The 24,500-nt window shown below is 42.8% G+C and overlaps 1 protein-coding gene across 2 annotated transcripts; it reads right to left on the bottom strand.

Annotated features, from left to right (window-relative positions):
* Window positions 1-6,699: 6,699 nt before the first annotated feature.
* On the bottom strand, window positions 6,700-23,998 carry mfsd3 (major facilitator superfamily domain containing 3). Of its 2 annotated transcripts, none has more exons than XM_037483368.2 (6): window positions 23,767-23,998; window positions 22,454-23,239; window positions 15,647-15,794; window positions 12,074-12,174; window positions 9,908-10,017; window positions 6,700-7,775 (listed from the first exon to the last, which is right to left on the bottom strand). In XM_037483368.2, the coding sequence occupies exons 2-6, from the start codon at window positions 23,151-23,153 to the stop codon at window positions 7,569-7,571; spliced, it is 1,266 nt and encodes a 421-aa protein (XP_037339265.1). In that variant the 5' UTR covers window positions 23,154-23,239; window positions 23,767-23,998; the 3' UTR covers window positions 6,700-7,568. The 2 variants fall into 2 exon arrangements, with proteins under 2 accessions (XP_037339265.1, XP_062418396.1); XM_062562412.1 differs by lacking the exon at window positions 23,767-23,998 and adding an exon at window positions 23,319-23,742.
* Window positions 23,999-24,500: the final 502 nt, after the last annotated feature.

Below are 24,500 nucleotides of genomic sequence, written 5' to 3'. Positions count from 1 at the left end.
TCTGCTTATTTTACTGCTCATCTGTATTTTCTTTGTCGTTTCCCCTTAAGACCCCGTAAGTTCAGTGCTTGAAGCATAGGATCTGCTGTCACAGGGGTTTTAGCAGTTGAATTAGATTAAAGCAGAGCACAACAAATGCTGGTGGGGATGAGTTGGCTTTTCTCGTCAGCGTGGCGCTGTAAGCCCTTTTTCCCCCTCAAAGACTGCGGAGATGCACAAGCGGTGCAGCTTTCAAGGTACGGGATGAGAAAGAGGGCCTAAACTGTCTCCCTGTTGTCTCACAGATGACACATCAACAGTTACATGAATATAATTAAGATTAGTTTACCCGTGAAGCAGCGAGGAAATAGGATGTGTAGGACCATGCTGTACATATCATTTTTGCAAATCCCATGCAACAAAACAATATGTGCAGCAGTTTTATAACAAAAATTAAGATGAAAACACGTTGCTGTACCAACAGGAAATATAGATTCAGCTATTTGGTTTTTTAAGCTCTGAATGAAAACCTTATTGGATTTGACACGGCAGCTCAGCTGTGTGTGTGCGTAGTTGTGCACATGTGTATTCACATGTGTCTGTTTGTAGAGCTCTAAGTACTGAAGCATGCATAAACCCATATCTGTAATGTGGTGTCCATTGTCGATGTGATTGTTGTGTGTGTGTGAGAGAGAGAGAGAGAGAGAGAGAGAGAGAGAGAGAGAGAGAGAGAGGGGGGGGGGGAAACAGAGACGAGGCAGAGAGACCCCCATTAGTCGCTGTGGCCTGAGGCTGAATCCCTGATGATGTCAAACAGTGTAGTAATGGTCCAGTGTCTCCCCCTCTGTCATTTGGTCCATTCATCCTCAACTCGCTTCCTCCACTCTTCGCTCTATCACCTCGTCATTTCATGTTTTCTCTACATCAACACACCCATCATATACATACAGTCGTTTTAGATAATGGGCACTATGGACCTGCAAGGGTGTGAAATTTGCACATTTTGAAATTTCTAATTTCTCCATAATTTCTAAAAAATAAGCAGTCTATGGTTAATTGGTAAATTTGGCCTTGCTAGCATCGCCTTGTGATTATTTTAGTTGCAGATTTAGTTCTTATAACGGATTAACGATTCATGTTTGAGTACTGGGTCTAAATTAAATAGTTTCTTCCCAGAAACTTCTTTGAATATAACAAAATTCCTAACAAAATTGTAATATTTTTGTAAAATGTGCAGGAAATTATACATGTAGTAATTTTTTCTAGCATATTTCCTAGAAAATGACCAGGAACTGACTTGGATAATAAACAAAAGCTAATACTCTCCTTGATAACCGTCTTTGTATTTTGTAACACAAACATTGGTAATAGATATCACCACGACAAATTTGACATGTTCCATTTATTCATAAACTCAATACACCACCACCAACATTCTGATAAGGGATTAAGAGAAATTTGAGTATTTCTTGTGCGGCTGCACTCTAAGAAACAATAGAGTTTGTTCTTAGTCAAACTCTGGCAAAGAATGAATTTCCTTAGAGATACTGAAAACAATATATGCCTGGAATATGATAGGACTGGTTCTGCCAACAACAGCTCCTCAATGAGTTTCGCTTGTTATGAATGAATGGATAGATGGATGGAGTAAAAGATGGATAGATGGATAGACGGCTAGACGGATAGATCAATAGAGTGATAGATGTATAGACGAATAAATGGATAGATGGAGCGATAGAGTGATAGTTGGTGAGATGGATAGATGGATAAATAGATGACCTAAAAAGGCTCCATCCCCGGGAGGCATGGAGTCAGCAAGTTAGACGGACAGACATATAGAGCTGGAACCCTTTAAACACCATCACAAGCTCTGTTAACTCCCCCGTCAACAACTAGTCCCGACGGGTTGTCCGCATCGGAGGGCAGCGAGACGGAGGAATGGATCGGAAGGCGTCAGAAAATAGATGACAGAAAATGGAAGAGAAGAAGTGGGGTGGGTGCACGAGAACGAGTCTTCTCCTGTCTTGGCCCTAATGGTCCAAATGAGGCTGGGGGAGACGATTTGTGTGTGTGTGTGTGTGTGTGTGTGTGTGTGTGTGTGTGTGTGTGTGTGTGTGTGTGTGTGTGTGTGTGTGTGTGTGTGTGTGTGTTTGAGAGAGAGGGAAGGGAGAAAAGAGAGAGAGAGAGAGAGAGTGGGGATGCAGGAGGTTTGAGCTGAAGGGGTCTGAGCCTGGAGACTGAGGCAAACCAGAGCCAAGTGACTCAGGCTCGACACCATATGAGCTGGCAGCTTGTCACATCCCAGCCCATCACCCAGGGACCGGATAGCAGAGCCCGTCTCACCACAGAGCAGCTACCCTCGCATCAAATGCCCACACACGGGGCTTCTATCCTTTCATTTTTATTAAACAAGTGTGTGGAAAGGCATACACCAGTATTCAAAATGTTCATGTTGCGTTGGGGGAAAATTTGACATTTGAGGGACCTTGAGGAAAACGTGAATCTGGGGAGTCATAAATGGAAAAAGTTAATTAGCTATGTCAAAGCATCCACTTTTATTCAATATTTGACTTCAAGTGTACAAATTGCTGCTAAAAGGCGCTACAGATGTCTTTAAAACCGTTATGACAGCAAACATAACCAAAGGTTACTAGCATGAAAATAGAGTGAGTAAGTGTGTAGGAAGGCTGTTTTCCACGTCATCCGGTCAACCACAGGGTAGCTACCTCCCGAAACATATCCTGCTTTATTCGGCTGTAGCGCAGGGCTGTGAGGTTCAAATATACGATGGTTCGATCCTGTGGAGACAGGTGTGACTTGACGTACTTCGAGCTGTCAGTTTGTGATCACCCAAAAAGCATGTTAATACCAGGTTAGAATCAGGCCTAATATTAGCACTTTAGACCTATTATTGACCCTCTTGGTAATGGAGAACAAAGTATTATTATATGCGCTGAAGAAACTTGCCACCCACTATCTGGTTGAGTTGCTTATGTATAAATGCAAATTATAAACCATGACCTAAGAATAGAAAACTATGATGATGTTGGTTGGGAGCAGGGATCCTATATGAAAACAACTTGTGTATTATTAACGAAATGAGTGAGGAACATACAATTTATTCTTTCGGTAGGTTATTCAGTGGGGTCGGGCTTGTGGTTATTGCTCAGAGGCTGATACAGTGAACTTACAGCATTTCATTGCAAGATAATTGAAAATTCTACTCAGGCTTTAATCAAAATGGAAAAGGGATTTCTCTAAATTAAGTGCAGGGGATTATTTGCGTGAATTTTAAATGGACTGAATTGAAATACTGGTAATTCCCAAAAAGAAAATTCTCCAACACACAATTATCAGACATTGTGAAACAGGATAAATAGTCATGGGTGCGTGTGTGCATGTGCGACTGCCTCAAATAATATCTGAGAGTGTATTTCTAGTATCACTGTAACACGTCCAACTGCAGATTTAAGCAAGTGCATAATTATCCTCCTTGTGTTCTATCTTTTCAGGTCCTTGATGAATCTTCACAAAGACTGGCTGAGCACATTTTCTCCCACAGTGGTGATCGGGTCATGTGATCTACACTGGCTTGTGTGGTCACCAGGTAAAGATATCTGCCTGGCTGCAATGGAAGAAAATACATGAGTGCTCCGTCCTCCTGGGGCTAGAGTTACAACACGGCCGTTGTATCTCAGCGAAACAGAAAACTGAGCCTTCACTACTCCTCTCTGCCATACTTCCTGCATAGATTCTCTCTTTTCCTCTTCCATCCTAAGCCCCAACTGCTGTGGGGGCATATAAAAGAATCCATTAGTCCGTAAAAAAAAAAGAATCTATTTGTTCAGCTACATGTGCTAGAACCTTGAGTGGGTTATAACGTTAAGTTTGTCGTGAGGAAGGAACATGAACATATGTCACTCCCTGAGATACACAGAGATGACATTTACGCTTAATGTGACTCAGCAGCTGGACATTTGAAGCACGGCTTCTTCGGCCGGAACCACTTAACTAAAAGATACGATGTCGGCTCTATGATTAGACAGAATAAATAGTGAGATGGGTGCTGATCATTTGCCATTTAATATGGTTTGTTGTGCATGTGGGATTTTAGTAACGTAATGAGATCTTTCCAGCAGTATCAGGAATGAAAAGTCGCTTTTGTCTGAATATCTAATTAAACTCTATCTGTTCAACTTTCTATTATTGTGCTTTAACATTTCATCTGTTTGTTTAAATGTGAATATTATTACTGTGGTAGAGCGTTGTAATATTCAGTTCAAAACAAAAGTAACAGCCGTATCATTGTCAATCTAAACAGGATATTCGTAGATTCCTTTATTGATGAAGACTGTGGGATAATGCTGTAAGCTGCCAAAACAACTAGTAATTGGACGTCGAGTTAAGATTAGGACAGAAGTTATAATGTATTGATAGAGAACCTTCAATAACTATTCAGAATAAAGCATCTATTGAGTTTTAAAGCCGCTGCAACTCTTGGCATTGACAAACATTTAGATGGAGAGTCATTTTCATGCATAGGCTTTAAATGAAAGAATAAAACGTAGTTTAAAAAAATCAAAATCCACAATCTTGCAAAAACGTAATTAAATAATTTGCTATATTTCAATTGCAAGGTATCTCAACATGGGCTATTAGAAACAGGATGGCTGGATTTCATTTGGAAACTGTCAACATCCGTAGAGAAATGACAATGAAGTCTAAATCCTTTTTTTCTGTGTCGCCGCGAATCTGATAAACAAAAACAAACTCTATGTGAGCATATTATAAAGTTAGTCGAGCGAGCCAGGGGGGGAAAACAAAGTCTCAGGACAAAGCAGCGGGAAGAATGAGAGGAGACAGAGGTGTCCATGTCGCTCATTCTGCAAATAAACAAAAAGTAAACACCGGCAGAGGAAACACTGTGACACTTGATGCTGCTGATTGCTCTTCCACCTGCCCACTCAAGTTTCCCAGAAGGCTATTCTGCACGCCACAGGACAAAAAGTAGCGCAAAAAAGCCAACACCTCTTTTCCCCTTTGGGTGCAAGGAGACAAAAGAAGAAAAAAAAAAAGCGATACAACACCTTTGTTTGCTGAGATTAAGAGAAGTTGGGCTCTCCTCTCCTGCGTCAGTCGCTCCCCGGGGGAGAGGAGACGCAAATGTCGCTGAACTCTCTCTCTCTTTCGACTCATAAAATCTCCCTTATTTGTTCTGTGTATACTATTGTTTGGGTGACATTGTGTTGCATCTTGTGAAGCGGCGATGAGCGGATAAGGCTTGGCACGCCGTGAATGAGGAGGCCCATCCTTCTGCCGTGTGATACGGGTATAAAGTTGGCGATGTGGCCAGACTTTTGCCCCCGCCTGATTGTCAATGGCTGAAACTGAGTATCTGTCAGCATAAAGGAACGGGCCAGCTTCACCCTTCCTTATAGGGAACCCGACTCTGATTATAACAGCTCAGGAATAAACACAATTGTCGTGTGCCCCGCCATATCAAAATAATGTATTTACTGAGTAACCCATATTCTGATTCCCATACTGTGATAACACAACGCTTTTAGGTGCAAGGAAGGCTACACTTTGCGCTTACAGCACGTCTGGAAAACTCGGCCAGCTTCTCTCCCATTTGGCATCCCGTCTTACGCATTTCCCATAACAACTGTTATTATTCCACAAAGTTCACTGTCCACATGTGAAGCAACACGCAGATGAAATCCAACAATCTATCACTGCAATGGTAGCCGTGGCATGGAGGGTGGCCCAGAGACACGCACTCTCTTCACGGGGGGTATCTGCCAATCTGGCAACCACAGTGGGAGGTCTGACTCTCATCAGCGCTGCAGGATTCAGACCACTTGTCTACCTTTCTTTTCTCTCTAGTCTGCACACAGGCTTTAGTGGAGATTTAGCAAATGAAGTGCAATCAGTAGATTGATTCTTCAGAGATGTGTTTTTTTTCCAACAGAATTTTCCAGTGTTTTTTTAACGCCAAAACATTGTATGAACCCCTATTGCATTGAGGTGACTTTACAGTTAGTTATTGTTTGTTTGCGTTCAATAGCATTTCTGTGGGGAGCAGAGCCCTCCTTTCTTGTATAGAGCATTAGAATACAGCGGAATAAGTTGCGATAACACAATGAGTAGTGGGCTTTTTGATGCATGTGACATTTTAAAAGACTACCATCGCTCTTGATGCTTGTGCTTTTCTGAGGAAAAAATATAATCCTCTGTCCTCCAACTCTCCCTGTGTGTATGCATTGCCTATCCTGCTACAGGAACAGTCTCCGCCTATAGTAATAGGTGAGAAATGGTAACGTTGAGGTGTGTTGTTAGGCCGTGTATTTGTTGCGTCATTAGAGCTGGATGGGTTGTGCACCCTGCGACATGGGACCCATTCACTCCCGTAGCCCTGGGCCAGTGCACGTTAGAGAGCCAGTGTTGTGTTCGGAGCAGTGGATTTTCAAAAGGTGGGAATGTCCTCAAAGACTGTCCCCTTGGGGACAGAAAATGTGTTCAAATCCGGTCACAGGCTATGACATGCTGTTGCAAGAACCCAGTTATTATCAGTTCATTGATAAGTCAAAATGATTTATGAAAAACCGACAAGATGAGAACCTGCAATGTGAAAGGCTGAGGTTAGGCGGTCAGAGTTGACCAATAGATTCCAAGCATACTGAAAAAGTATGGTTAACTAAAAAGAATAAATGCTCTTGATTCAACAGCTGTATTGCATTTTTATTCATTTGTAAACCAATTTAAACAATGAAACAGTGTGACTACCTGCAATCCTACGTTCTCTAACGGTTGTAGCTTTGGTAACATTGTGTAATGACACAATGCGTGTATGCTCTACTTGGTGCAGCTACTGTTTGCATGTGCTCCCTGTGTGTCGTACCATACAGTGGTGATACGAGGTAGTAGAGATTCAATCATTTAGAAATATAAACCATACAAGGAGATTGCTGGACATATTTATACACCATACAATATAATAGAACGAGCATCTTAAAGTAGCAATATTGCTTTTGGCTGCAGCTCTTATTGCTGGCTTATTGAAACACTAAAATGGCTCAGATGATAAAAACAGCTTTTCATTTTTAATATTTGCTTATGCAATTTGTCAACTCACAAGTACAGTTTGATGTCACTGGGAAATTCCTCAAACTGATTGGATGCACCGATCCCATTCTACCCAGCCAACTCATTATACTTATGAGATCACCTTACATTACTGTAAATATTAAGACTTTTCCAGACATTTCAAATGCAATAAAAAGAAAACTTAAGGCCAGTTTTGCCAGTAAAATGACAATTGTGCAAAGAGAAAAAAAAAAGAAAAATGGCACACTCTGTAATAAGAGTATTTAACTGCATGGCTGATTTCTCCTCATAAATGGCAAAACAGCAAAGTCAACTTATTCATATCTACCTGACTAAAAGGGTTTGTTGAAGTCATAAGAATGATATCAATCAGAGGAACTTTTGAGGTGTCTGAACACTAGTGGTCAAACAAAAGGTATTTCAATACATTTTCAGCACCTGCAGACGCCTCGTTATGACAACCTTTCACCCTGACCCCGATCTCACTTGGGCTGTTCTTTGAGCTGGTGCTCCCTGAGAGCCCCGGTGAAGGTAGCCGTCCACACGTGCAGGGCTGTCCCGGCGGAGAGGGTGAGGAAGAAGAGGTAGGCAACTTGGAAGCCAAACCAATCCACCACGCCTCCAGCCAGAGCGCTGAATGTCAGCTTCCCCAGCACCTCCAGAGTCGCCAGGAAACTGTAGTGGGTCGCCTAATGGATGGAGTTGAGTGTGCAGGTAGGACCAGGGGAAAAGAGGGCAGGAATGATGAGAAAGGAGTAAGAGGAGGAGGTGAAGGAGAGGGAAGTGAGCCGAGAAAAGCACAAAGGGGAAGGAGGAAGGAGAGAGTTTGGGGGAAAAAGGCACATTGTAAGTAAAAACAAGTAGTTCATGAGAAGGTAAGGAGGAGGCACTTCAACTTCAACTTATCTGTTGATGTTTTTAAACCTGTAATACAAAATCACAACAACAGACAGGGAGGAGAAGAAAAGAGCTAAAGGAAACAACTGAAGGAAGTGTAGAGGGGAAGATACAGAAGACTGGAAGGATCTTAAAAAAGAGAAAGCGTGAGATCAGAGCCTGAGACGATGGATAGCGGCCAAACCAAGAAGAGTATCTGATCCCAGCCTTAAGGCAGGAGGGAGTGAGAGAGACAGATTACCTAATCTTACCTAAACCTCCTCCTTCTGCCCAACAGCACGGCATTTAGGGAAGGCAGGCAGCTGAAGAAAACAGAAGGACTCACCCAGACCATCGACGGGATTCCTTTAGTCTTCAGGTCTAGGACTCTTTTCTTTATCATAACAAATGTCTATTCGCCATCAAAAGAAAATTGTAGGTATAGATTGAGTACATTTTAAATGATAAATGACTCTTCTGCATTATAGCAGAATAAATATACAGAAATGGACATTTTACTGGTTTAAATTTGCCCAGGTTAACAGTGTGAGCATTGTGAGCATCTACAAGCTATACCATGAGCTTCTATTACAACGTTTGTTACACTGTGCACCATTTCATTAGTCATTTTGGAACAAGTCAAAAAATAGAAGTGAACAAAAGTGAAAAAAAGCTGGTGGGGAGTTGAGACTACTGTGGTCTGCACAACGAGGTAGAGAACTCTGAGACCCTGTCTCTGTGACCACCGCTAAGTGGAGGGCCTTTTTTCTGACGAACTTGTTTAACAGATTGGGTTTCGATCTCCTGGGGATCGTTAACAAGCACTCTCACTATCAGCTTTCTGTCATTGGAGAGCACTACCTTTAACAACACTCAGCTATACACACAACAAGGGCAGCCAGGTAATGCTCTCCACACACACACACACACACGCACACAGTGATTCGCAATCAAACAGTAGATGTGTCACGAGAACTTCTGGAATTATCGGTGGTTCTGATCACCACATGTTAAGATTGGTCATTTATTTGATCGGAAACCAGATCCTAATATCTGTGCCAGCCTGTGGTTTGTGTCCCCTTTCTTCTCCACTTTAAGAGTGACAGCAATTAAAATAAAAAATTTGTCACCTTCAAAGATAGTGAATGACGAGTGAGGGGCTGTGCGAGTAGCGATCACCTCCAGGCACCGATGGCCCAGTTACAACGGGGACAAAAGCAGTTATGTTAAAGAGGTAAAAACGGGCAGAGGAGAGGAATAAGTGGAAGAGCGTTAAAGGACCCCAGAGTGACAAAAATAGAGTGAGCTGATAGGATGGACAATTCTGACAACAGGGGAGGGAGAAGGGGCGGGGGGGGGGCAGAAAGAAGCAGATAATAGAAACTGGATCCAGGTGGAAACAGCTGATGAGAAGTGACAGGCGACAGTAGGTCTGGTGCTGTATTCTGAGGATTTCCCTCTACGGCCGCCTCTGACGATCAAAGGAAATCACCTAAAATTACGTAATGGCACAACTAAACCAAGATGGCGGGTGAGAAGAAAAGAAAGTTTGCGTTGTCTGATGAAGCCACAGGAGTTTACTTTGACAGGGCTCTCAAGCGTGACAGTCACTCATTTCGGTCTAGTCTCGCCACACATCTAATTTCTCACTCAAAAAAAAAAAGAAAATGGACTTTGGTCCCAGCAGCGTAGGTTCCTCAGCACCTGCAGACGCCCCGTTAGGACGACCTTTCACCCTGACCCCGATCCCACTTGGGCTGTCCATATCGTCCCCCCCTTCCCAGTAGCGTCCGCGCGAGCCTCCCCATCGCCAACAACATGTCACTCCAAGGTTTTGTGAAAAGTAGAGAGCCCTGCTTTGATCCATTACAAAAGGAGAAAAATGAATGACCTATCATCAGTCTGGAACGGGGCCGTTGGTAGGTATGAATAAAGTTTGCTTTACCTGAATGCTTTCCTCCGCCCTCTGAGTGCAATGCATCATGGTAGTGAAGGTGAGCGTGGTGATGAGCCCTCCCAAAAAGTGTTGAACGCTCATACTCAGGACGGCCATACCTGAGGAACCGAACACATAAAATCAAGCAAAAACAGACTGCAGAACTTCTTATTGCATCTATAGTTTTTCTGAAATAGGCAGAAAACTATCAATTTCCTACTGCTGCTCTGCTAGACTTCTCACCACTCCATGTTCACAATCAAAGCAGAGAGACAAAGCAGCAAGAAACAGTAAGCTGCTAAAGTGTCTCCTCTCCGTTCTCTCACCCCCCCTCCATCGTCCCCAAAACACATGTAGCGTATCCTCTGAGGGGAAGTGGCAGAGCGGTGTTAGTGGGGAAACACAGAGGAACCACAGAGCCTATCTGTCTCTGCTCCCGCTAACACTGAATTATTCACTCAAGCCGCCAGAGTTTTCCCCCGAATAAGACTCTTCAGTCAGCGACACAAGACTGTTGGAGTCACACAGATGCACCGACTGATCAGACCGGTAGAGTGGGAAGCGGAGGGTTATCATGTAATATTGAAAAATCTGAAACTGAATGTTTTTCCGTTTCTCTTTTTTTTTTTTTTTTTTCCTGAAATCTTTGTTCTGGGTTTAAAGAAAAGGGGGGAGAGTCCCCAACTTTTTGTCTGAGAGCCTTGATAGGGGGAAGAGACAACTCAGACAGAGATAAGGGCGCAGATATGAATCCCCACAAGCTTTGCACTGGCAGTGTAACAGAATCCAATGTGTTATTCAGATATTAATAACGGAATGGCTCTCTGGAGAGAGAAAAAAATCAGTGGTCTATCGCTGCCCACTGCATCGGCCACTGCGGTAGTACTGGACATCTGGCTCCAGCGGCAGGTCGCTGGTTCCCAACGTTTTGGTCGCTGCGTCGGAAAAATTTCTTTTTAAAAAGTCAATCCAACATTCAGGTGTGTAGAAGTGAGAAAGTGAGCAGCTTCTATGTAAAGAGCCTTTGTTTTTTTAAATTACACTGTGAATGGCTTCCAAGAGAGTAAGTGTGTAAAAGTGTGTTTAGAACCTGAAGGTGTAGGTGAAAATGTGTTCTTCCTTTTGTTTATAAATCCCTTCTTGCAACCCTTTATGGATCTCGCTGCCCCTGAGGAAATGGTAAACAAAGTTTAAGGAAAACCTTTTGACATCCAACCTCATCCAAAGTCACCGGACCAGAGAAGGAGAGGAGTCACTATTGTGGGATTGAGAACTTTCACTGAGGAGGTAAATATCTTAAAACTGTAAAGTCTTAATGGTAAAACTGTGCTTCGCGGACATGACCCAACTTCAATATTAATGCACTACCTGCCAGGCTAGGCGGCAAAATAATCATTTGGTAGCAGGGTAGTGGATGTCATAATGTGGTCTTTGTTGAGACTGTCAGAGGCCCACTCAATGCTCATTTTAGAGAACCTAGTCGGTTATATTTGTTTGTCTTTCAATCATTGGTGTGAATGCATAGTTGTGACCATTGTTCCTTCTTTTCCGAATGTAGTCTCGCTGTGTTCAGTGTACCGCATCATCATCATCAAACGCACTTGAACCATAATCTTTGCCTTCTGTTATCCACCACATTACATAACATTGTTGTTTTTAGGACTGATTACAGAGCGTATTCAAACGGCGGCCTTTGGAAATGCTGATTGCGTGGAATAAACAGTTTTAATTCTCAACAAAAGATACTTTTTCATATGCTAACTTTAAGGTCATAGTTTATTATAAAGTCATATTGTACATCTGCGACCTGAGCCGTTTTAAACGCACCTAAATGTTTATGTGTTTATTCACCAGACTGCCGGGGCAGATGAGGACCGGATGCTTATGGGATAAAGATCTGGACGGTTTAAATATGTACAATATGTAATATAGAACATGTGGCACGCTGATACACTATTCATGCAAATAATAAAAGACAAACAGGGTCACTCTAACTTCTCTTATGTGTGTTTAAACCCGTGGATAGAGATTCTTTTCTTGCGATATAATCACACCAGAGCACCAACATAAACAGACAAACTGGACCACATAGAATGACGGGAAAAGGAAATATGTGTCGGAACTGGGATCCGGTGTAACTGGTGCCCGTGAGTGCGTTGCAGGTCCGTCTCTCACCTTTCATGAGTGCCGATGGTTCCAGCACCGTGAGTAGAGAGCTCTGGAAGACCATGCTGACGGTCCGCAGCACAAACACACGTCGCATCAGAGCCCCAATGCTGCAGACAGACCAGTGAAGCATCAGAGAGACGTTCGACAACTGTGAGGTGCGAGTGTTAGTGATCAGCAGCGTGATGTGTGCTGCCAGGGGCTCCAGTACGGTACATTTTAAGACACTGTGCATTTTCTTTTCATGTTACACACAATTACACACACACACACACACACACACACACACAGTGACATGTGTGCACGTGCTTAAGTAAACAAGTCCCCAGAGACTAATTGATTCCCTGTTAGTGCAAGAAAATCATCCCCCTGTGGGTTTGGGTCGTGACGTAATCAATAACCTAAGGAGATCCCCAGCATGAGGAAGATAATTAATCACTGTTAACACATGCACGCACACACAAACACATACAAATGTTGTGTGACATCAGGGATTAACAATGCCAATCACCCAGAGGATGCCTGCCACTCAAAGGACTGTTTGTTTGTCTTTTTGCATGTCATTATTTATGTGTAAAATAGGCTGTGAGGAAGGAGGAGCTGGATATCTGGTTTAGTTGGATAAGATCACGGAAAGAAACAATTTCAGTCTATGATAGAGACCTAACGCTCAATGTTCTTCTCAGCCCTGATCTGTATTTGGCGAAGCAGCGACCAAACTCAGATCTTCTGATTGACACTGATCTCTTAATGTGTTCCTTTTTTCCCATTGTTGACAAATGCGACAGGAAATAAGGGGAGAATGAGGACCAGGGCCACCACACATCCCCAAGCGCACTTGAACGGCGCATGAATGGATCATATGAACAACAATTTCTACATTCTTGATGAATTGATTGATCTTGATCTGAACACAATAAAACAGAGTGAATAAAACAAGTGCCCAGCACAATGACCTACAACCCAGGATGTATGACTGTATGACATTAAATATATAAGGTGAATATTTTATATATAATATTTACTCCAGTGACTACAGACAAAAAAAATCAGTAATTTTTTTTAATGGTAAAATAATGTGTATAACAAACAAAATATTTTCCCGAAATGCCATAAGACACTGATTCATAAGGCATTTTGAGGAGAAAAATATTTTGCCCATATATTCACTTTACTTTTTAATGTCAGTGCAAAACTCCCTACCTCTATCTCTCCTTCCCTCCCTCTTCTGTATCCTTCCCCCTCACCATCCATCCTTTCCTTACCTCTCTGCTTGAAAACCAATCCTGCATCATTCACATGCTAAAGACATTCTTCTCTAAGCAGCTCCTTTGCTTACCATCTCAATGACAGTCTTTCATATCACGCACTCTCTGGAGATGCTGTGTGTCTGTGTGTGTGTGTGTCTGTGTATGTTTGTGAGAGAGAAAGAGAAACTGCCTGGCTGCCACCTCACACGGGCCGGGCCCAGATAAGAATAGCCATGTTCTCAGGTTGCCAGTGGCAGTTGTAAAGGGGTCATTCACTGACCACTCAGACATTTCCGATGGAGGGGAGGATAAACCTTCCAACTGAGCTTTTAGAGGTGGGACAGCAGCCTGGTGGACAGCACTCTCTCTGTGTGAATGTGTGTGTGTGTCAGTGTGTGACAGAAAGAGGTGAGGAAAGAGAAGTGTTCATATGACACTGGACGGTTCATCCAACCAAAAACATCCATCTTATCAAATAATCTAGAGCTGAGTTGATATATATATTTTACTTTGCACAAATTATAGATCATTGATTCATCAAATAAATAAAATGAACATTGTTTTCATTTTACTGGCTTTACAAGTACTTTCACTACTCACTTTACGAGTGAGATGGAGGGAAAAAGTATAAAAACAACATCTCTTGAATGGCTTGCTGTGTGTGTGTAGCTAGTGGCACAAAAACCCTGGGAGCAGGCTAGAAACACAGTGCAAGACAGACAAGACAGAAACAATTTAGATAACCCAAGGTCAACAAAACATATAGCATAGGATGCCTTGCAATATGGGAATTGCACATATGCTACCATTATGAGTACAATAACCTAAAGTGCTGAAACTAACCCACTATCCTCTACAGAGGCATTGCTGTTATTAATAGCTGATATTACATCACACTGGCCATAGGGAGGGTTGTGCTATGATGTGATCCTAGTATAAGCAGACATAAGACCTTATGCAACAATGGTCAGACACAAATGGCAGTGTCAATGTGCTGAAGGGGAAAAGATATAAAAGGTTCAGTTCAATACTAAAACAACCTGCGATAGAAATCTCTTGATGCATGGTCGTCAATATAATAATTCCGCATTAACAAGCTTTTCAACACTCTATAGCTGATATAACCACATTTAAAGTAATACATATCACCATAATATATTACACAATTGCCATTTGAAACTCTGCATCTTGGTATCTTTCTGTCAAATTTGAGAATAAAATTCAACTACATTTGCACGTTGCCTCTCTGGGATCAAACCCTGAGGGGTGGTTACGTGTGTGTGCGCGCGCATGAGTGTGTGTGATGGATTGGCTGCTCATGCTGTTCACACACCACACACCAGACACAGGGGGTCCCTGAGCTCTCAAACAAGGCTATGTTTACTTAAATTACTGTACACACACAGTCAGACAGGCAGAGACATATACACACACACACACACACACAAACTAGAGCCTATGAAGAGTAATAAAAAAGCGGAGGAACGGGCCCAGAGTGATGAGGAAGATGTGAAGGAGAAGGAAGCAAGTTGCATAGGCTTGGAAGAGGCTGAAGAGGGAGAGCAAGAGGAGGATTAGGATGATGATGATGATGATGATGATATTGTTACATTCAACGGTACGAGAGCACAGAGTATGAGGCAGGAGGGAAACTGGACCTTATCAATACTCACTTTTCTCTCATGGCCAGAAACAAAAAAAAGTTGTTTTACAAAGGAGCAGGTCTGATCTCCCTCTCCTATAAACTGTAATTTACCTCTTTGAGTCTTGGCTTGTTTTGTTTCTATGAACTGCTACTGTTAAACCAAATACCTTGCACCAGCTTCTCATCTGTGATTACTCCCAGTTTGTTAACATCATAGAAGAATTCAGGTTTTTGACTGCTAAGGCAAAACAAGATATTTGCAGACATTGATGTGGGTTTTAGAATATTTGACAGGCATTAAGAACGTATTTATTTACATTTTTATAAACCAAATGATGAAGGAAATAACTGGCTGATTAATTGTAAACTTGTGAATATTGGACAACACAATTGAATGTGTGGATTTGGCTGAGGAGGAGGTTCTGGCAGCTAACTGTATCAACAGCAGGACCAGTGCAAACAAAATGCAGCGGTGACTAGAAGTTATTATCCGAAAGGGAAAGGTGGGTTTGTGCTACGCTTTCAAGACGGAGGTATCTGCTTCAGCGGTCACAGGAGTCACATGCACTAAAAGCATGCTACGTCAACCAAACAAATTAAGCAGAGGGCCCAAATACTACCGCCATTCCGAACCAATTACGGTGAAGCCTGTGATAACCTGCTAATAACGTTTTTGACAAAGGCTACCTGAACTGAGCGAGCAGCACGCCTCCCAAAGACGACCCGCAGATGGAGAAACCCATGGCGATGACGCCATTCCAGAAGCCGAGCTCCCTGGCGGTCATGTGATGATCCAACAGGAAAAGGGGAAACATGGTCACTGCACCCTGCTCACCTGTATTCATAGTGACAGGAGAGACGGCCAGACAAAGAGGGAAGAACGAGAAGATGAGAGACACAGGAAGAAGTGGAGAAAACAAGGAGAGAGAGTTATTTGGTTGGATATAATGTTAGAACATACAATTGATACAACATGTGTTATGTACGGTATGTCTCTGACTAAGCATTAATATGATTTACCTACAGTAGATATGTGAGACACTTCCTGAATACACACGCTTATTCCAATGACAGCCGAATAGGATGAAGATGTTGTACCAATCTGTTTAGCCTGTAGGACCGAACGACACGGTTTTCCTGAGACGACAACTGCCGAATCAAACACAGCACACCGACACACAGCGCACCCAGGCCTATTCCTGGAAAGTGTCAATAATAGATGCCTGACAAGAAAAAGAATACCCTCAGTCACTTTATCAAACGGGGCCTCGCACTTTTCCTAAAGCACAAAACGGAAAACACAACAAAAAAACACCAAAACTTCCACAGATGAAATAGACCTCACAAAGACCTTTCAGTCAAAATAAAAACTTTCAGTCAGACAATAAGACTTTCTCTGTGTGGCGTTGAGTGCGGGGGTAATGTTCTGCTGAACATTACAGTAAAATATTCAGTGGCGCAGACTATGCGCCATTATTATATTAATGGAGACTGACTTCAGACAGACAGTGGGACCAAGGAGCTGTGTGAGTGACAGCTCGGCTCCCAGACTGCTGTCAAAGACGACGCAACGCAACGACTCACTCAGTCAGTCAGCCAGGAGACAAACAAAAATAGAGGAGGAATAAAATACAAAAAAAAAGGCAGATGAAACAGACTGAAATGAGAAAGCCGAGAAGCTGATGGGGAGTGCGGCAGCCGAGCGAGAGTGTCACCACTGGTGTGACGAGCCGGCTGAAACATGGCACAGGAAACACTCGTCTCTCGCTTCTGTCCCTCAGGTTTCACTGTTGGCAATTTAATAAAGACGGGGGACGACTGTGTTCAAGTAGTAATGAAGATGGGAGCCAGTACGATAGGTATGCTTTTCTCAAAACGCATCTACTTGTCTGTGGAAGCCAAATAGAGCAACGAGGATCCAGAGAGAGGCGTAGTGAGCAGCACGCGTAGAATTGGGTTATTCGAATATCATTTTACGAATAAGTCACATGACAATCATTTAAGATAATAAGACTTACAGTAGATATTTGCACAATACAATTACATTAGTCACTCCTCACACCAAGTGGGAGATGCACTGATAGTCACACCCTCACTGTGCACTATTCCCATTTTGATACACATCTCCTCATCTGTGCTGAACTGTTATGAGCAGCATCAACTTAGCCGTAACCATGTTAGTCATAATAAAGTAAACACTGGCAGCAGCGGTACCCATGATGCCCGGGTTGTTTACCCATGGTTCTATGCTCCCGTTCCTGTCTGCCTGTTGTGTAGCTCAAAGCTTCACAGTCCTGCCTTCAACTAATTATTTCTTTAAAGAGGGGGTTGGGGGAGGGCGTGCAGACAAACACAAGCAGGCTGATTATTCCTTTCTATAAATATTCTCAAAGCAACAATTGTCCATTTCAGCAGGGATTTCATTAGACATCCGCACAGATTAAACAAGCAGAATGAAGGGGAAAGAGAAAGGGGTGGAACAACAGCGAAGGGGGAGACAGGGAGGGAGAGAGAAAGAGAGAGAGAGGGAACAGAGTGGGTAGAAAAAGGGAGGACTGGGGGAATAAGAGAAAGAACGTGAGGAAGTGAAAAAGTAAATGGAGAAAATGGCATGGAGTGAAACTCTCAGTAGGTGTAAAAAGGGAAGTAGAAATTTGATAAAGAAAAGGAAATGACAATCGTAATGCATTTGTCTTAAAAACCTACAAAAAAAAAAAAGATGTGAACAACTGAAGAAAAAGGAGAGCAGCATGGGATGGAGACGGCAAAAGATGGGAGGAGAAGGGCGGGGGATGAACAGAGGCATTGTTAGGAGGTTAGAGAGGAGGGATGGCACACTCAGAGAGAACACTGTTGACATCAGAGGCAGACAGCACATGAAGAAAAAACATAACGAGGCTGGCTTATTTTTTTTTAACCTACTGTTTTTAAAAAGGTGCTTTGTGACTTCAGTCACCTACTAGACATGTAAGCGGGTGTAGAGGGGTCCGGGCACTGCGAAATAAAGACGTGGAGAGAATGTAGAATCATAATCTATTTCAGATGCTTTAAGGGGTAAATCCGAAAACAACTTCAAGAGAAATCTTAAACTCTACCAAAAGCTTGACACAAAGTAGTCACCTTGGTCTTAGTTAGTGTAGGACATGCAAAGTTATCCCAACAGTTTGAACAAATTCTTGCTTGTATTCAGAGAGTATGTGTGAATGATGGGAACGGAATACGATTTGGGGGAGACATGTGTAGGATGAGGGCGAGAGGTCGACAAAGACTGGGGGGTCGAATCCCGATGTCCCCACCGCAGTTTAGACAAAAGAGTCGGCAGAGCAGGAGAGATCAACGAGGACACCAAGTCCCCATGCAGAACAATATCATCACACGCTGCAGAGTGCACAGTGATAGGTTCATACATGCATACTACATGTTGGACCAACGCGCGCGCACACACACACAAATAACTGTATGCATACACATGCACACACACAGCTTTCAGCTCCCTGGGAACAAAGCCAGTGAACAAAGTCCTGTTAATGCACACCATTACAATATCTTATGCATATTAGCTGATTGACCCCCCCCCCCCCCCCCCTCCCGACACACACATAGACACTAGATCAATGTGGATGTCAAGGAGTTCTCTGTGGCCGTCTGGGGGTCATGATACACTCTTTAACTATGCATAAGCAAGAGAAGCACCATTACCCAGACCTGCTGGGTCACTGGGTTGATTTTGTTTTCTGCGAATTTCTTACCAAAATTATTCTGGGAACTAAAGTTAAATATCCATTGAACTTAAACAATATTTCAAGAATTGCTTTATGAACTTGCCTATGCTACAATTCCATTAAATCTTTTAAAAAGGCACTTCAACTTCACTCAAACAAATGTTTGCATCCACGTTTTATATATGAAAACGTATATGTGATACTGTGCTACTTTCATTGTTAATTTAATGGAAGTTCACAAAACAAAATCCCCCAACATTATGAAAGCATGGGATGGTGCTTTTCATCATAAAGATATAAAATTAGCTCTGCATTTAGCTCACTATATGAGTTATGTGACAAAGAATACTTTTTAGCATCCAGAAATATATGATTTTTATACTTTTCTGCATGGATAAGTGTGTTTACTCTGTCTTTCTCAGAGCACCATGTGGTGGTTGTTCATTTATTCATTCCTTCCTTCAGCCTCCCTCCCTGCAGTCCTTATTTCTCCCTTTGGAAATCCCCCCCCCCCAAGTATCTCTGTTCTCTCATTCGCACTCCTCCACCTCCCTTTATATCTCAGAACTCCATGACCTCCATGAAACTCACCCGCCTTAATTTCAATGTCTCTTTAACTTCTCTTCTGACAGGACTGTTACACTATAATGTTTGGATTGAGTGTATGAGTGAGTATGAGTGAGTATGAGTGAGAGTATTTCAGACGGCCAGGGCAACTTTTGCTTTCACACATTTGTTTTTAATTAGACATAAAAATGTATTTATACCCTCACAGCAACCCTACAAACAGTGCTTTCAAAGTCTTCATTTTACCCGTTTGACCTCAACTCTTCCCCTCCGAATTGAGCATGCATGTGATATGCAATCTCAAGAGGTTTATTTTTTGGACCGTCCCTCTTTTGACTTGTCCTTCAGAAATTCAAAGGCAGAGAGAGAAATGAATTTACAAAGCTTGTTGAGTAAAGCTAAAAAAAGAAGAAAACAAGCACAGCAGAGGGCAACTGTACATCATTAAATAATGCAAGAAGAAAATAGAGACCCTTGTTAATGGCCTTTTTTAAAGTGGGTTCCATTCCAATATTCCCATGAACACACGAGCCTTCCAGCACTGCCCTTCCAGTTTATTAGGTCGGTCTTGCTAAAATGAATACAGTTGAATACAACAGCACATGAACCCTCTCTGCATGAAGGTTTCTGTTCAAACTGAATTTGAATGGTGTCGATTTCATTGTGACGGATGTAATGCCTGATGGTGTTGAGCTGTGCGCGAGTCGTTTCTAATGTTTTTTTTAAACCAATTTTATCAATGACACTTATTGAATGGATGTATTTTAGCATTAATCAATCATTGCAGTGGTCTTTATGGAGGAAAGTGTTCAATGAGGAGTATTGGGACAAAGCTTTTCTTTTTCCGTGTTCACCCATCCATCCGATTTCTCCGTCCACCTGGTCAGTTCCCAGGGGGAGCCACCATCGGGGGGGGGGGGGGGGGGCTTTCTCACCATCATTCATGTCACTTGTCACGCATCCATGGCTACTGACCCTCTACCTTAAAAAAAAGTATCTCAGATTGTGCAACAGAATGTGCAAGGTTGTATCATTGACACATGATTCAATCTTTGCAAATAATAATATGAGAACAACTGAAGACAAGAAACGCAATGAATTTCCATTGAAGTTGATGAAACAGCTGAACAATGTTCCTCAAATTGTCAAATTATAGAAATGAACACTTTACGCTTAAAAAGAGAGCAACGACGGCCATTGTAGCAGATTCACATGTCAGCACAGAACAGAGCAGTCGGTTTCCTTACACATTACAACAACGGGATATCAAAGTGTTTGAATACAACATTTGGGCTTATCTGCAACTTCTAAGCCTCGTTTACCTATTTCTTGACCTTTTCCGCTTTCTCTCTTTCCCTCCCTAAGCCCTCCATCCGTCCGTCCCTCTAAGTCCACCTAGACGGCTCTCCCACCGCGCCTACGGCCTCGGATAGCTCAGAGGTCACCGTTCAGACACGAGGCTCCCGATGGTTGGCCAGGGTTGGACCCAGCGCAAAATCAGAGTTCATGAGGGACAGATGAGGGAGAGGGGGGGGGGGTCTTTGCTTGTGTGCGCATCAGTGTTTGCTAAGCAAGGGGGAGAGGGGAGGGGCTTCAGACAAGAACATAACACAAACATACCCACACACCCCTTGAACAAAAACAATACTGTCTCAAATAGGCAATTATGCTGGCACATCCAGGCCTAATCTAAAATATTATACAATATTGTTTCCCTTCGCAGAGACAGGAAATGTTCAGACTGCTACAACAGGAATACGTAATGAGCGATAACAGTGTTAATGAATCTACTGAGAAAACACTAACCACTACAGTAATTCTTTTGTAATCGTGAGCATCAGCCGATGGTGAGTGTTTGTGTGACAGAGAGAGTACAGGGGGGGGGGGGGTTGCTCCCCAGACAGATTAGGGGTCCAGTCAGCCTTCATATTTTGTCTAGTAGTGTCGTCTGCTGGGACTCATCCGATTACTGAGCCACTCTTAAAACTCTCAAAAAAACACACACACACACACACACACAAACAAAAGGTATGGACATTTGGCACATATACAAGTCAAGGCTATGCAAATATGAGGAGACAATCATATTCCCACCACCCACATACACACACAAAAAAACATGCACCAGCATGATGCGCTGTCTTCCATTTCGGTTTCTGAACGCAACAGACACAAAGACAGTAATCCTTACATAATCCCCTTCTGCTACCAAACACCAAACTCTGGTCGCATCAATCCCCCCCCCCCCCCTCCACCACACACACACACACACACACACACACAAGCTTGACTTATCCAAAACTACTTTCCGTTTTTTGTTTATTTGGAACTCTCATTCACATACAAAACTTACCGCATGAGAGCACAATGAATTCAAACTGACATTATCTTTGTGATCGAGGGTCGTGTGTTTATTCGTTATACCCGAAACGTTAAAATCACGTATCTTAGAAAGACCTGTAGTTTCCAATGTACATACAGGACTTGCTAAGACAAAATGAATAGTCAAGTAGTTCCCAAACTTTTCCAATCCATTCCCTAGTTTGGCATCGTCGACACGACACACCAACAGAGACATCTAGTGGTGCGTTCAGGGTACTACATGAAGAACTCAACTTAAGAAACGTTCACAGTGGGACAGAATGGGACCAGTTCAGGAACCTTTTAGTGCTTCAAAGGGCTCAGAATATTTTTGAGAAGCTTATGAAATGGTTTCTTATTTACCTGGAAAAGCTCCTATTTATTATAATCTCTTGTGCAATTTGTCCTTTAGTGATGTATAATGATTGTCCAGTCCAGCCAAATAATTAGAACTACAAATATTAATTGATCAATCAGTTGATCAAAATGAATCTGAAACTATTTAATTCTCTGGTTCCAGCCTCTCCAATGTGATGATATGGTGCTTTCTCTGTTTCACATCCTTGTACATTGAATTCGTTGTTTGAGTTTTGAGGACTAGAAAAATTTTGTTTACATTTTGTTGACATTTTATAGATCCAACAATTGACAAAGAAAATTATTGTCAAGAAGCAGGCCTTAAAACATACGATAGTATAATCTGGGAAGGTTTAGACATAAAATCCATGTTCATATTAGGCTTAGACTGCAAAGATATATAGGTAAGAAATTAAAAGATTTTGGCCTCTGAATGGATGAATCTGGTCGTCATTTCAACAAGAATGTGCGCATTGATCGGACTCACCTAGTTTGTATGTCAGCACATACAGGACTGTCCAAGGGGTGCCCGGCACTGCCAGCATCTTCCTCCACACTCTCCACGGCCTCATGCCGTCTGCTCCCTGCCCACCTCTCCGGCCGCCATCTGCCTGTTGGCCCCTCAAAGTCTCATCGTCCAGTACAGGGGCCCCCAACACAAACAGTGCTACGCCCGCATACACGAACGTCAACAGCATAAACATCCAGCTCCATCCAGCCACGTCAATCACAGCCAGCAGCCCACCTCCGGCAAACACAGATCCAGCTTTATAGCCCACGACTTGGGCTGTGTTGCCCAGGCCCAGCTCCCCGCGACCTTTCAACAACGCCACCGCGACGCCGTCCACAGCAATATCCTGGACAGAAGCCAAGCAGTTCATGGCCAACAGGGTTCCTGCTACTCCCCAGATATGTGCTTCTGGAGCTAGGGCAGCACTAGAGAGGCACGTTAGAGCCAGCCCAGACACCGTCCCCACCAGCCAGCGGCGCTTCGTGCCAAACCGGTCCACGAAAGGGGCCCAGAGCACCTTGAGGACCCATGGAAAGTAGAGGATCTTGGTGAAGCCAATGCGCGTTAGGGAATGGCCAGCTCCACGCAGGTAGATAGGGAGCAGGGACGACTGGAGACCGTAGGGGATGCCCTGGACAAAGTACAGCAGGCCCAGGAAGACAAGTTTGTCATTCATGATCTAACATCCACGAGAGACCCTCTAATCCAGCAGAGACTGTGATCCATGGGTCAGGTCATTGTCGAAGGAAAGGGAAGATCGAACTGAAATGAGAAAAAAAAAAAAACAATGTGAGGTTCATTGTTATTGATGCTGAAGCCACAGCCTTGTTAAAGCACTCACTGGGTAACTGAAGACCGCCACAGCTCCCGCCAGCAGCCTTAAAAGGATGCGTCCTCGCTGCTGTTTTACGGTCTATCGGAGGCTGCCCATCTCAGTTATCGGTAACGTTAACCCAGCTACGGTTAGCTCATCAAAGTCAAATGAGCTATAGACATTAAAATGTTCAATATTGCGTCAGAACACATGCGTTTGAATAATTTAAATTATATCAGAACATAAACGTGACTTTGTGTCGCTGACATTTTGCTTACAGTTAACGTTACTAACGTGACAGAGAAGTTTGTTGACCAACTGTCAGATGAGCTACCGTTAGCTAGCTAGCTTGCAGCCATGCGAAACCCTCTTAAACGAATAGCTTTTAAAACTATTTTACAGCGTGACAATATCACAAGGGGTTGTGTTGCAATCAGGAAAACAGTTCTGTTTATGACATAATATAAACTCCTACTGAGGTAAGTTGGTTAGCTTAGCGTTCGCTAACTGGTGAAGGTGCTCCTCTTGTGTGTATTAGTTGTGGTCTGAATGAGCTATGCGGTTGCCAGGTTCTGTGACATCGATCCCCCTTCTCCAGATGGCAGACCAGTAACGTAAAAGCATTTACCATTTGGCACAATTTGGTGTTCGCTATTACACGGCAGGACAATTTTTATCATCCAACCCGAAGTCCCTAAAAGACACTACGGTATGCAATAGATGTATCTATCACCCGGTGTGTGATGCATTGGTCATTGGCGCATTGTTTGCTTACGGAGACTTCAGGGTTAGCTGTATTGTAACGTTATGTCTCTTTTTTTGTACACACACGCACAAAATATAGAAACTACTTTAAAACAGTTTCACTATTAGTATGTGTTGGACCAAAATGAAAAAGTTTTATTCTTTAAAATACTGACAAAGTTTCTTACAAATTTCTAATATTCTCATTTATTTGCAAAAAAAGAGAACTGGTCAAAATTTGAAAAAAAACATGGCTGAATAAAAAAATAATAACATTCCTCCGAATTGAGGAACCCGATTTGAATGTCCTCACTTTGCACTTTACCCCAGGTGCTATTTGCCAGTGGTTTTGGAGGTCACTGGACGTGACAGTACGGCTTAACCTTATTCTTTTAAACCAGTCTGAAATTTTAAGAATGGAAGCAACCCTACAATCACTGAATTCCTCTGCCAGTGAAACAGAAT

The sequence above is a fragment of the Pungitius pungitius genome, chromosome 5 (assembly GCF_949316345.1).
Source record: "Pungitius pungitius chromosome 5, fPunPun2.1, whole genome shotgun sequence".
In the NCBI taxonomy this organism is placed as follows: Eukaryota; Metazoa; Chordata; class Actinopteri; order Perciformes; family Gasterosteidae; genus Pungitius; species Pungitius pungitius.
This window is presented reverse-complemented; position numbering and strand designations above follow the sequence as displayed.

Coding starts and splice junctions, on each gene's coding strand:
- mfsd3 (XM_037483368.2), bottom strand. CDS start 23,153: ATGAATGACAAACTTGTCTTCCTGGGCCTGCTGTACTTTGTCCAGGGC. Junction 12,175..15,646: donor GTGCTGCTCGCTCAGTTCAG/GTAGCCTTTGTC, acceptor GTCTGTCTGCAG/CATTGGGGCTCTGATGCGAC. Junction 10,018..12,073: donor ACCATCGGCACTCATGAAAG/GTGAGAGACGGA, acceptor TCGGTTCCTCAG/GTATGGCCGTCCTGAGTATG.